Raw genomic sequence first — 14,304 nt, forward strand, 5'->3', positions numbered from 1 at the left:
ACACAAAGCTCCGTCAACATTAATAGAACAAAGAAACTAGACACTAGACACATGCTCAATGCTCAGAGTGTAAATGATAGTATGATAAAACATGTTTTCTCATAAGTGTAGCAGGTTGTGAAATCTGCAAATAGCTCTGGCTGAGCCACTCAAGGACATTCAGAGACTTGTCCCAAAGCCACTCCTGCTTTGTCTTGGCTGTGTGCTTAGGGTCTTGTCCTGTTAGGTGAACTTTGCCCCAGTCGGAGGTCCTGAGCACCCGGAGCAGGTTTTCATCAAGGATCTCTGTACTTTGCTCCGTTCATCTTTCCCTCATTCCCGACTAGTCTCCCAGTCCCTGCATCTGAAAAACATCCATATACTGCCACCACGCTTCACTGTAGGGATGGTGCCAGGTTTCCTCCAGAAGTGACGCTTGGCAATCAGGCCAAGGAGTTCAATCTTGGTTTCATCAAACCAGATAATCTTGTTTCTCATTGTCTGAGAGTCCTTTAGGTGCCTTTTGGCATACTCAAAGATGGCTATCATGTGCCATTTACTGAGGAGTGGCTTCCGTCTGGCTACTCTACCATAAAGGCCTGATTGGTAGAGTGCTGCAGAGATGGTTGTCCTGCTGGTAGGTTCTCCCTTCTCCACAGAGGAACTCCAGAGCTCTGTCAGAGTGACCATCAGTTTCTTGGTCACCTCCCTGACCAAGGCCCTTCTCCCCCGATTGATCAGTTTGGCCAGGCAGTCAGCTCTTCTTAGAGTATTGGTGGTTCCAAACTTTTCCATTTAAGAATTATGGAGGCCACTGTGTTCTTGGGGACCTTCAATGCTGCAGAAATCTTTTGGTACCCTTCCCCAGATCTATGCCTTGACACAATCCTGTCTCGGCGTTCTATGGAAAATTCCTTTAACCTCATGGCTTGGCACTGTCAACTGTGGGACCTTATATAGACGGGTGTGTGCATTTCCAAATCATGTCCAATCAATGTCATTTACCACAGGTGGACTGTTTCTACAACACAAGTTGTAGAAACATCTCAAGGATGATCAATAAAACAGGATGCACCTGAGCTCAATTTCAAGTCTCATAGCAAAGGGTCTGAATACTTATGTAAATGTGATATCAGTTTTCAATTTTTAATAAATTTGCAAAAATGTCTAAAAACCAGTTTGCTTCGTCATTACGGGGTAGTGTGTATTGATTGATGAGGAAAACAACGATTTAATCAATTTTAGAATAAGTCAAGGGGCCTGAATATTTTGAGCGCACTGTACACACACACACAACGCTGTCCCTCCCACACAGATCCAAACCCTGCATACGCCACAGGAGCCTGCTAAGGGGAGAACGGCTCATAATAATGGCTGGAATGGTATCAATCATGTAACGCCAGGGTAGTGGGTTCGATCCCCGGGACCACCCATACGTAGAATGTATGCACACATGACTGTAAGTCGCTTTGGATAAAAGCGTCTGCTAAATGGCATATATTATTATATTATTAATCACCTGGAAACCCATGTGTGCTGTGTTTGATACCATTCCACTCATCCTGCTCCAGTCATTACCATGAGCCCGTCCTCCCCAATTAAGGTGCCACCAACACCCCCCCACCACACACACACACACACACACACACACACTTGCTGTTGCTACTCTGCTCTTTATTTTACTCTTTATAATAAGAATATCCATCATGATACCTAGTCACTTTACCCTGCCTTCATGTACATATCTACCTCAAAATACCTCGTACACCTGCACATTGATCTGGTACCTGTACATAGCACCATTCTTCTGTACTTTATGTTATTCCTCAAGTTAATTACCATTTCATTTTGTATTATTATTTCTTAACTCTGCATCGTTGGGCAATGTTCTTAAGCAAGCATTCCACTGTAAAGTCTACACCAGTTTTATTTGGCGCATGTGATAAATACAGGGACTTAGTACCTGAAGTTAGGAGCAGAGGCCCACTCCAGAGCCAGACAGGCCAGGTCCACAGCTGCATAGACCAGCAGGAAGAAGATGGTTACAATGCTGGCGATGGTGTTCAACTTCCCTGCGAACAACACCAACTACAGATGGAGAGAAGAGTAAAACTGTGATTAATGTTTTATTGACGGGAGAGAGAAAAAGGACAGAGGGAAGGCTCTTTTACAAAAGCATTCATTAGCTATTAACTGAGCCCTCAGCCACAGGCCAGCATGGGCAAATGATGGGCCTGCCAGTGCACCACTCAATCATCTGTGTGTGTGAGATCAGGTCACTCGTCTTCATGCTGTATGCCCAGTCCATGTAACGTGTACATGATACTGCAACATTTCCCCAGTTTTTTTATACTCACCCCTCGCTCCCTCCATCCATTGCTCCCTTTCTCTCGTCTGAGATTGTTTAACATGGAGTGAGATTAGATTATCGTTTGTGTCATCAGTGTATCATTGAAATAGCTGAGAGTGAAAGAGAGAGCATGCGAGGGATAGAAAAGAGGGCCAGGACTAGTGACTCAATGAGCTCTGATACAGGCTAACGATTTCCTCTAATTACTCCCCCACTCCAGCAGAGAAACAGAGCGAGGGATGAGAGAGGAAGAGAAAGACAAGCCATTTAGCCTTTCTCACTTCTTGAAGAGTATCTGACTATCCAATCATTAACAGAGCTCTCTCCTCTTTGCATCTTTACCCTCCCATCTCCTGCCTCCACTCTCACCACTGGTCTCCCTTTCTTGTTAAGTCTTGGCCATTTCTCAGTAATCTCAAATGACTTCCCTTTCTCCTCTACTCTCTCAATCTATCTTTCCTTCATCTGAATTGATCAGATTATTGAGCGTGTGAAATTAGACCTAATCTATCCTCTGTGTCTCATCTATACTAGGAACCAGGAGAGGAGGACAGACAACCAGGGGTTCCCATTGTTTTACCTGTACTAGGAACCAGGATAGGAGGACAGACACCCAGGGGTTCCCATTGTTTTACCTGTACTAGGAACCAGGATAGGAGGACAGACACCCAGGAGTTCCCATTGTTTTACCTGTACTAGGAACCAGGATAGGAGGACAGACACCCAGGAGTTCCCATTGTTTTACCTGTACTAGGAACCAGGATAGGAGGACAGACACCCAGGAGTTCCCATTGTTTTACCTGTACTAGGAACCAGGATAGGAGGACAGACACCCAGGAGTTCCCATTGTTTTACCTGTACTAGGAACCAGGATAGGAGGACAGACACCCAGGGGTTCCCATTGTTTTACCAGTACTAGGAACCAGGATAGGAGGACAGACACCCAGGAGTTCCCATTGTTTTACCTGTACTAGGAACCAGGATAGGAGGACAGACACCCAGGAGTTCCCATTGTTTTACCTGTACTAGGAACCAGGATAGGAGGACAGACACCCAGGAGTTCCCATTGTTTTACCTGTACTAGGAACCAGGATAGGAGGACAGACACCCAGGGGTTCCCATTGTTTTACCTGTACTAGGAACCAGGATAGGAGGACAGACACCCAGGGGTTCCCATTGTTTTACCTGTACATTGTTTTACCTGTACTAGGAACCAGGATAGGAGGACAGACACCCAGGGGTTCCCATTGTTTTACCTGTACTAGGAACCAGGATAGGAGGACAGACACCCAGGGGTTCCCATTGTTTTACCTGTACTAGGAACCAGGATAGGAGGACAGACACCCAGGGGTTCCCATTGACAGATGTCTTCTTAGCTGGAGACAACACCGTGCCTGCAGAGAGCGAGAGCATATGTGAGAGTAAGAGGGAGGTCGAGAAGGAGCAAAACGGAGGGGATTAAAGTTAAGGACCACATTTCACAGTTCATACATGAAATTAATTAAATTAGGAGACTTTCAACTCAAATCAGCCAAGAACAGCCAAGAACAGGGGATGGAGAGAGAAAATAAAAGGAGATGATAGGAGAGAGGAAAGAAAGATAAAAGACAGAAGACAAAGCAGATGGTTTTAAACTGGATGAGATGAGGTGTGTGTGTTTACACTATATTAGCCAGTGAGTGTAGGAGAGTGACACGGTGATGTCGTATGCAGCAGGTATGAATGACACACACATGATAAGAACTTCATTTGAACTTACACACCTTTAATCAAACAGTCAACTAGGCAAAGACAAAAAACTACTAAAATCTCTTTTTAACCCCTGAAAAGCATTGCTAGCAATCCAGAGCTGAGTCAGTCAGTTTGGTTCAGTATGGTTTTGAGTCATCTCCCCTGCTCCAGCTGCCCACTACACGGGAACCCTGCTTAATATCGCTATTCATCTCCCCTATCCACACAACACCAGTGAAAGGAGAGACAGAAGCAGCTATAAAGACAAATAATGAGGAGAGAACAAGAGAGAAGAGGACATGGGTGTACCCACCAAACAGGTCGTCCCGTGCCAGAGCGTAGAGGATGCGAGAGGCCCCTATCAGGTTACTCATGGCAGCAGACATGGTGGAGGAGTACACACCAACGGTCACCAACGGGTTCCACACATTAATGTCCCGCAGGAAACTGTAGTCCCTCTGGAGGAGAATACTGAGAGAGAAATCAGATTATTATACACAATTCAAATTAAACACGTGTTACCTATGAAGAGTGAATGGTAACACGCAAACAAACATCGACATGAATAGGTGCAAGATGAAAGGGGTGAGACAGTGGGTGAAAGAAAGACCGATGTTCCGACTTTATTTGCTGTGTGTTATCTTAATACTTGAATAAGAGATGGAAAAAAATCAGAGAGAAAATGGACACCCCTCTCTGATTGTGCCCTGCCTCACTCCACCCCTTTCTCACACAATATCTCCCTCAACCACTATTTCCTCCTTCTCAACCTACTCCCCCCCCCCCCCCCCATTCCATCAGGTCTTTCTACCCCCCTGTTTCAATCTCTCTCGCTCCCCCTGGCTGCCCAGCCGTGTCCCTTCTCTCCGTCCCCTTCTCCCTCTCTGCCCACCCCAGTGTCCCTTCTCTCCGTCCCCTTCTCCCTCTCTGCCCCCCAGTGTCCCTTCTCTCCGTCCCCTTCTCCCTCTGCCCCCAGTGTCCCTTCTCTCCGTCCCCTTCTCCCTCTGCCCCCCAGTGTCCCTTCTCTCCGTCCCCTTCTCCCTCTGCCCCCCCAGTGTCCCTTCTCTCCGTCCCCTTCTCCCTCTGCCCCCCCAGTGTCCCTTCTCTCCGTCCCCTTCTCCCTCTGCCCCCCAGTGTCCCTTCTCTCCGTCCCCTTCTCCTCTCCCTCTGCCCCCCCTCTGTGTCCCTTCTCTCCGTCCCCTTCTCCCTCTGCCCCCCAGTGTCCCTTCTCTCCATCCCCTTCTCCCTCTGCCCCCCAGTGTCCCTTCTCTCCGTCCCCCTTCTCCCTCTGCCCCCCCCAGTGTCCCTTCTCTCCGTCCCCTTCTCCCTCTGCCCCCCCCAGTGTCCCTTCTCTCCGTCCCCTTCTCCCTCTGCCCCCCCAGTGTCCCTTCTCTCCGTCCCCTTCTCCCTCTGCCCCCCCAGTGTCCCTTCTCTCCGTCCCCTTCTCCCTCTGCCCCCCCCAGTGTCCCTTCTCTCCGTCCCCTTCTCCCTCTGCCCCCCCAGTGTCCCTTCTCTCCGTCCCCTTCTCCCTCTGCCCCCCAGTGTCCCTTCTCTCCGTCCCCTTCTCCCTCTGCCCCCCAGTGTCCCTTCTCTCCGTCCCCTTCTCCCTCTGCCCCCCCCAGTGTCCCTTCTCTCCGTCCCCTTCTCCCTCTGCCCCCCAGTGTCCCTTCTCTCCGTCCCCTTCTCCCTCTGCCCACCAGTGTCCCTTCTCTCCGTCCCCTTCTCCCTCTGCCCACCAGTGTCCCTTCTCTCCGTCCCCTTCTCCCTCTGCCCACCAGTGTCCCTTCTCTCCGTCCCCTTCTCCCTCTGCCCACCAGTGTCCCTTCTCTCTGTCCCCTTCTCCACCCACCAGTGTCCATTCCCTCGCTCCCCACCCAAGTGTCTATTCTCTCGCTCCCCCTCTCTGCCCACTACTGTGTCCATTCTCCCTCACTCTCCACTGTAATTAAGACTCCCGTCACGTTCTTTCAGGTCGTCTAGTTTTAATACTTATCATCATGGCCCTATTAAATATTGTTCCGTCCAGCCACACATCTGAACACCATTTTTTCACACTGAAACCCAGATAGAGCCACACACGATAAATTCATATCTCCCCCGAAAATTAGGAAATGCCAATGATTGGTTTGTGCGTGTTAGTTGTTGTGTGTGTGCGATTGTTCGTCTGTGTTATGAGTCGGGTGCCGCAGTAAAATGTTTATGAGCCATTGCTTTAATCAGGCTCTCTGACATATGCTTAATAGTGATTCACTTTCAACGGTCCTTTCCACAAGCAACACACACACACACACACACACACAGAATAGCAAAAACATAAAACACCCATTTGAGTGTATGCTCGTGTGTTGGTTGGATCATTGAAAGTGACTTTTGTGTGTGTGTGTGTGTGTGTGTGTGTGTGTGTAATGGAGCTGGTCAGTGCTATGCCCTTGTTATTAATCCTTGTGACGTGTGGCAGGTGCAGTATAAATCTGAACGGGCTTGACATTTTCAAATCTGCACTCCAAAACAAAGCCATCATAAAGAGGTGACAGCCATGCAGAGAGAGCAGAGGAGAGAATAACTGCATTTGTGTGTGTTCATACACAGTTGGGTACTTTCATATGGTCATTTTTATTAACATGTCTGTGTAGGCTATGCATTTGTAGAAACATGTGTGTATACGGTTGTTTTTGAGTGTGTGAGTGTGTCCGTCCTGGTGTCCCCTCCATCCCATAATGTAGATTATTGATCGGATCATGAAGCTGGAATGAGCTCTGCCATGGAAATAAAGAACAGAACGAAGTAAAGCACCTGACAGAAGAAAATAGGTTTTTTAAGAGGGGAATGCAGTTAAATGAGTGAAAGAGCCTGGAGAGATTGGACCCTCATTCTCATTCCACACCTCATCTGCTCTTTCTCTCATTTGTTGATCCCCTCAATCATACTCTTATTTGTTTATTCATACATTAATGTTCTTTTGCCATTTCTTATTTTTTCAGAACCAACTACCGAGGGGAGGCAAGCAGATAGGGCCATACACACAGAGAGATAGAAAAAGAGAAAAAAAGAGAGAGAAAGAGGGCCATACAGAGAGCGAGCGGGCCGTGTACGGCGGGCCGTACAGAGAGCGAGCGAGCGAGCGGGCCGTACAGAGAGCGAGCGAGCGAGAGGGCCGTACAGAGAGCGAGCGAGCGAGAGAGAGGGCCGTACAGAGAGCGAGCGAGCGAGAGAGAGAGGGCCGTACAGAGAGCGAGCGAGCGAGAGAGAGAGGGCCGTACAGAGAGCGAGCGAGCGAGAGAGAGAGGGCCGTACAGAGAGCGAGCGGGCCGTGTACGGCGGGCCGTACAGAGAGCGAGCGAGCGAGAGGGCCGTACAGAGAGCGAGCGAGCGAGAGAGAGGGCCGTACAGAGAGCGAGCGAGCGAGAGAGAGGGCCGTACAGAGAGCGAGCGAGCGAGAGAGAGGGCCGTACAGAGAGCGAGCGAGCGAGAGAGAGAGGGCCGTACAGAGAGCGAGCGAGCGAGCGAGAGAGGGCCGTACAGAGAGCGAGCGAGCGAGAGAGAGGGCCATACAGACAGAGAGCGATGGCCATACAGACAGAGAGCGAGAGCCATACAGACAGAGAGCGAGAGCCATACAGACAGAGAGCGAGAGCCATACAGACAGAGAGCGAGAGCCATACAGACAGAGAGCGAGAGCCATACAGACAGAGAGCGAGAGCCATACAGACAGAGAGCGAGAGCCATACAGACAGAGAGCGAGAGCCATACAGACAGAGAGCGAGAGCCATACAGACAGAGAGCGAGAGCCATACAGACAGAGAGCGAGAGCCATACAGACAGAGAGCGAGAGCCATACAGACAGAGAGCGAGAGCCATACAGACAGAGAGCGAGAGCCATACAGACAGAGAGCGAGAGCCATACAGACAGAGAGCGAGAGCCATACAGACAGAGAGCGAGAGCCATACAGACAGAGAGCGAGAGCCATACAGACAGAGAGCGAGAGCCATACAGACAGAGAGCGAGAGCCATACAGACAGAGAGCGAGAGCCATACAGACAGAGAGCGAGAGCCATACAGACAGAGAGCGAGAGCCATACAGACAGAGAGCGAGAGCCATACAGACAGAGAGCGAGCCAGCAGAGACAGAGAGCGAGAGCCATACAGACAGAGAGCGAGAGCCATACAGACAGAGAGCGAGAGCCATACAGACAGAGAGCGAGAGAGCGAGCGAGAGGGCCATACAGACAGAGAGCGAGGGCCATACAGACAGAGAGCGAGAGAGCGAGCGAGCGAGCGAGAGGGCCATACAGCGAGAGAACGAGCGAGAGAGCGAGCGGGCCATAGAGCGAGAGAGCCATAGAGCGAGAGAGCGAGCGAGCGGGCGGGCCATAGAGCGAGAGAGCGAGCGAGCCATAGAGCGAGAGAGCGAGCGAGCGAGCGGGCCATAGAGCGAGAGAGCGAGCGAGAGGGCCATAGAGCGAGAGAGCGAGCGAGAGAGCGAGCGGGCCATAGAGCGAGCGAGAGGGCCATAGAGCGAGAGAGCGAGCGAGAGGGCCATAGAGCGAGAGAGCGAGCGGGCCATAGAGCGAGAGAGCGAGCGAGCGGGCCATAGAGCGAGAGAGCGAGCGAGCGGGCCATAGAGCGAGAGAGCGAGCGAGCGGGCCATAGAGCGAGAGAGCGAGCGAGCGGGCCATAGAGCGAGAGAGCGAGCGAGCGGGCCATAGAGCGAGAGGAGCGAGCGAGAGAGCGAGCGAGCGAGAGGGCCGTACAGAGAGCGAGCGAGCGAGAGGGCCGTACAGAGAGCGAGCGAGCGAGAGAGAGGGCCGTACAGAGAGCGAGCGAGCGAGAGGGCCGCACAGAGAGCGAGAGAGAGGGCCATACAGAGAGCGAGCGAGAGAGGGCCATACAGAGAGCGAGCGAGAGAGAGGGCCATACAGAGAGCGAGCGAGCGAGAGAGAGAGGGCCATACAGAGAGCGAGCGAGCGAGAGAGAGAGGGCCATACAGAGAGCGAGCGAGCGAGAGAGAGGGCCATACAGAGAGCGAGCGAGCGAGCGAGCGAGAGGGCCATACAGAGAGCGAGCGAGCGAGAGAGAGGGCCATACAGACAGAGAGCGATGGCCATACAGACAGAGAGCGATGGCCATACAGACAGAGAGCGAGAGCCATACAGACAGAGAGCCATACAGACAGAGAGCCATACAGACAGAGAGCCATACAGACAGAGAGCCATACAGACAGAGAGCCATACAGACAGAGAGCCATACAGACAGAGAGCCATACAGACAGAGAGCCATACAGACAGAGAGCCATACAGACAGAGAGCCATACAGACAGAGAGCCATACAGACAGAGAGCCATACAGACAGAGAGCCATACAGACAGAGAGCCATACAGACAGAGAGCCATACAGACAGAGAGCCATACAGACAGAGAGCCATACAGACAGAGAGCCATACAGACAGAGAGCCATACAGACAGAGAGCCATACAGACAGAGAGCCATACAGACAGAGAGCCATACAGACAGAGAGCCATACAGACAGAGAGCCATACAGACAGAGAGCCATACAGACAGAGAGCCATACAGACAGAGAGCCATACAGACAGAGAGCGAGAGCCATACAGACAGAGAGCGAGAGCCATACAGACAGAGAGCGAGAGCCATACAGACAGAGAGCGAGAGCCATACAGACAGAGAGCGAGAGCCATACAGACAGAGAGCGAGAGCCATACAGACAGAGAGCGAGAGCCATACAGACAGAGAGCGAGAGCCATACAGACAGAGAGCGAGAGCCATACAGACAGAGAGCGAGAGAGCGAGCGAGAGGGCCATACAGACAGAGAGCGAGGGCCATACAGACAGAGAGCGAGAGAGCGAGCGAGCGAGCGAGAGGGCCATACAGCGAGAGAACGAGCGAGAGAGCGAGCGGGCCATAGAGCGAGAGAGCGAGCGAGCCATAGAGCGAGCGAGAGAGCGAGCGAGCGAGCGGGCCATAGAGCGAGCCATACAGAGCGAGCGAGCCAGCGAGCGAGAGAGCGAGCGAGCGGGGGCCATAGCGAGCGAGAGAGCGAGCGAGCCATAGAGCGAGCGGGCCATAGAGCGAGCGAGAGGGCCATAGAGCGAGAGAGCGAGCGAGCGGGCCATAGAGCGAGAGAGCGAGCGAGCGGGCCATAGAGCGAGCGGGCCATAGAGCGAGAGAGCGAGCGAGCGGCCATAGAGCGAGAGCGAGCGAGCGAGCGAGGGCGAGCCAGAGCGAGAGAGAGAGCGAGCGGGCGGGCCATAGAGCGAGAGAGCGAGAGAGCGAGCGGGCGGGCCATAGAGCGAGAGAGCGAGAGAGCGAGCGGGCGGGCCATAGAGCGAGAGAGCGAGAGAGCGGGCCATAGAGCGAGAGAGCGAGCGAGAGGGCCATAGAGCGAGAGAGCGAGCGGGCGGGCCATAGAGCGAGAGAGCGAGCGAGCCATAGAGCGAGCGAGCCAGCGAGCGGGCGGGCCATAGAGCGAGCGAGCGGGCCATAGAGCGAGAGAGCGGGCCATAGAGCGAGAGAGCGGGCCATAGAGCGAGAGAGCGGGCCATAGAGCGAGAGAGCGGGCCATAGAGCGAGAGAGCGGGCCATAGAGCGAGAGAGCGAGCGAGAGAGCGAGCGGGCCATAGAGCGAGCGAGAGGGCCATAGAGCGAGAGAGCGAGCGGGCCATAGAGCGAGCGGGCGGGCCATAGAGCGAGAGAGCGAGCGAGAGAGCGAGCGGGCGGGCCATAGAGCGAGAGAGCGAGCGAGCGAGAGCGGGCTAGCGAGAGAGCGGGCCATAGAGCGAGAGAGCGGGGCCATACAGCGAGAGAGCGAGCGGGCGGGCCATACAGCGAGAGAGCGAGCGGGCGGGCCATACAGCGAGAGAGCGAGCGGGCGGGCCATACAGCGAGAGAGCGAGCGGGCGGGCCATACAGCGAGAGAGCGAGCGGGCGGGCCATACAGCGAGAGAGCGAGCGGGCGGGCCATACAGCGAGAGAGCGAGCGAGAGAGCGGGCCATACAGCGAGAGAGCGAGAGCGGGCGGGCCATACAGCGAGAGAGCGAGCGAGCGAGCCAGCGAGAGAGCGAGCGGGCTATACAGCGAGAGGGCCATAGCGAGAGAGCGAGCCATACAGCGAGAGAGCGAGCGGGCCAGCGAGAGAGCGGGGCCATACAGCGAGAGAGCGAGCGAGAGAGCGGGCCATACAGCGAGAGAGCGAGCGGGCCAGAGAGCGGGGGCCATACAGCGAGAGAGCGAGCGAGCGAGAGAGCGGGGGCCATACAGCGAGAGAGCGAGCGATACAGCGAGAGAGCGAGCGAGAGAGCGGGCCATACAGCGAGAGAGCGAGCGAGAGAGCGGGCCCATACAGCGAGAGAGCGAGCGAGAGAGCGGGCCATACAGCGAGAGAGCGAGCGAGAGAGCGGGCCATACAGCGAGAGAGCGAGCGAGCGAGCGGGCCATACAGCGAGAGAGCGAGCGAGAGAGCGGGCCATACAGCGAGAGAGCGAGCGAGAGAGCGGGCCATACAGCGAGAGAGCGAGCGAGAGAGCGGGCCATACAGCGAGAGAGCGAGCGAGAGAGCGGGCCATACAGCGAGAGAGCGAGCGAGAGAGCGGGCCATACAGCGAGAGAGCGAGCGAGAGAGCGGGCCATACAGCGAGAGAGCGAGCGAGAGAGCGGGCCATACAGCGAGAGAGCGAGCGAGAGAGCGGGCCATACAGCGAGAGAGCGAGCGAGAGAGCGGGCCATACAGCGAGAGAGCGAGCGAGAGAGCGGGCCATACAGCGAGAGAGCGAGCGAGAGAGCGGGCCATACAGCGAGAGAGCGAGCGAGAGCGAGCGGGCCATACAGCGAGAGAGCGAGCGAGAGAGCGGGCCATACAGCGAGAGAGCGAGCGAGAGAGCGGGCCATACAGCGAGAGAGCGAGCGAGAGAGCGGGCCATACAGCGAGAGAGCGAGCGAGAGAGCGGGCCATACAGCGAGAGAGCGAGCGAGCGTGATGGTTAAGTGCTCCCTGGGGGCTAGGCTGTGGCTGAGGAGTATAAAATGGGATCAATAGCTAGCAAGGCCTGCAGAGCTCCTCTCCCTCTCTCATTCACTCACTACCACTTTCATTTTGTCTTTACTTCACCCCTCTCCTATTCTATTCTCTGGCTACATTCTCCTTCCTGATACTATGTTTATGTGGTTAAGTTACGAGGGTCTCCATTTTCTGTTGCTCATGCAGCAGCTACTCTTCCTGGGGTCCACAGGATTACAGAGGACATGGGCAACATAAGAACCTTCTCCATCTCTCTACCTGTGTGATGACAGTGACAGGACCAGTTGTAGTAAGGGTCAGAGGGTGAAGTCCACCAGCAGACAAGACCGCTTTCACCACGCTATTGCCATGGAAAGACAGACAGAGAGGGAACAAGAGATACAGAGAGATCTCTGTGGTGGAGAGACAGCAAGCAAATAATGTGAGGATGGACAGAGAGAGCTAAGGACAGGCACTCTGCAGTGGGGTGAATGCAAGGGAACAGAGGTATGAGACAGAGGGAGAGCAGACAGACTGAGAATGTTGGACTTGTTGCCTCACAATGTCTGGACAAGAGACTAGCACTACGAGCCAGCGAGTGTGTGTGTGTGTGTGGGGGGGGGGGGGTGAGAGACACAGTACAACATTCTCTCACACACTAATAAAAGCCATATGGGGGGGCTAAAAAGCAGAAGAAAAAGCAAAGAGATAGCAGAGCCTTGTGGGACTACACAGCTTCCCCACACACACCTGGCTGCATGTTGGAGATAGCAGAGACTTGTGGGACTACACAGCTTCCCCACACACACCAGGCTTCCCCACACACACACCAGGCTGCATGTTGGAGGTTGCAGAGCCTTGTGGGATTACACAGCTTCCACATACACACCAGGCTGCATGTTGGAGATTGCAGAGCCTTGAGGGACTACACAGCTTCCACAAACAGGCTGCATGAAGGAGATAGCAGAACAAAATGAATACATTTATTTAATTATTTAGTCAGTAATAAATACATAAACTTCAATAGCAGGATGGGATTAGCCAACAGGTCACTGACAATACACACAGGTGCACACACACACCAACCAGAGACACACACACACACTACAATGCCACTCATCCATAGAGGAGATAGAGATACACAAATACACACCAAATGACACTCATTCAGGAAATGAACACACACCCACCCACCCTCTCTCTTCACTTACCCAGAGAAAGAGAATGACAGTAAGATACACACAGATCAGTCGGGTCCCTAACCAAGATACACACACGGTAAGCTGAGTGTATATTGGGGGATTGGGCAGGACTTGGCTGTGAGGAGTTGGAGAGTTGGCAGTGGGCTATATGTCACCACTGGCTACCCTGTCACACAGGGTTAACAGACTTCTCATCTCTGGGCACTCGACCTTCCTCATCTCTGGGCACTCGACCTTCCTCATCTCTGGGCACTCGACATTCCTCATCTCTGGGCACTCGACATTCCTCATCTCTGGGCACTCGACATTCCTCCTCCATCATCATCATATTTTACATTGGGCTCCTATACGCTTCTCAGAACACACTCTGTAAATATGCACCTGTAACATATTCAGGTATGCATCAGGTGTCACTCTCCCAAAAGGAAACACTACTGTAGATCTGAAAACCCATTCTTAATCTCCCTGACATTCACTTTAAGTGAACACAATGTCTTTACCAAGAACGCAGAATAACTAGCTGAAGGAGAGCAATTCATTTTGGCTTTATTCAAAGGTTATACCGTTTCTGTATCAGTAAGGCCTAGGCAGCCCAATTCTGATCTTTTTCCAACTAATTGGTCTTTAGACCAATCAGATATGAAAAAAATCTGATGTGAAAAGATTGATGTGATCGGTAAGAAGATCAATTTTGCAGGGAAAAGATGAGAATTGGGCTGCCTGGGTAAATGCAGCCTAAGAAACCTCTTGACCTCATGTTAGAGTCTAAAACACAAAGGGAGCTCCTCATCTTGTGAGATGGTGTGACCGCCACCTGTTGGATATTTCAGGATACTGCTACCATGTTAATCCATTTCTGACTAACAAAAGGGGAATAATATCTAACTGAAAAAGCTTCTAGTTGTTCCTCTTCAGTGAGAATCACTGACCCAGACTGTGATCAGCCTTCAACTGCTTTCCCATCAACAATGTGCAGTTGCTATGGCAATGCTTGGTGACGATGGGGGTGTTTGGCATTTAGCAATGTCTCCAT

At 52.8% G+C, this 14,304-nt stretch overlaps 1 protein-coding gene across 1 annotated transcript in view; it reads right to left on the minus strand.

Annotated features, from left to right (window-relative positions):
• Positions 1-14,304, minus strand: part of LOC124005110 (solute carrier family 12 member 9-like) — a 49,240-nt gene that overhangs the window by 19,410 nt on the left and 15,526 nt on the right. The window contains exons 7-9 of the mRNA XM_046314049.1: positions 4,374-4,531; positions 3,641-3,723; positions 1,943-2,067 (exon numbers count right to left, since the gene is read on the minus strand). Coding sequence (XP_046170005.1) covers positions 1,943-2,067; positions 3,641-3,723; positions 4,374-4,531 — 366 coding nt within the window. The remainder of the gene's footprint in view (positions 1-1,942; positions 2,068-3,640; positions 3,724-4,373; positions 4,532-14,304) is intronic.

This window comes from Oncorhynchus gorbuscha, linkage group LG19, assembly GCF_021184085.1.
Source record: "Oncorhynchus gorbuscha isolate QuinsamMale2020 ecotype Even-year linkage group LG19, OgorEven_v1.0, whole genome shotgun sequence".
NCBI lineage: Eukaryota > Metazoa > Chordata > Actinopteri > Salmoniformes > Salmonidae > Oncorhynchus > Oncorhynchus gorbuscha.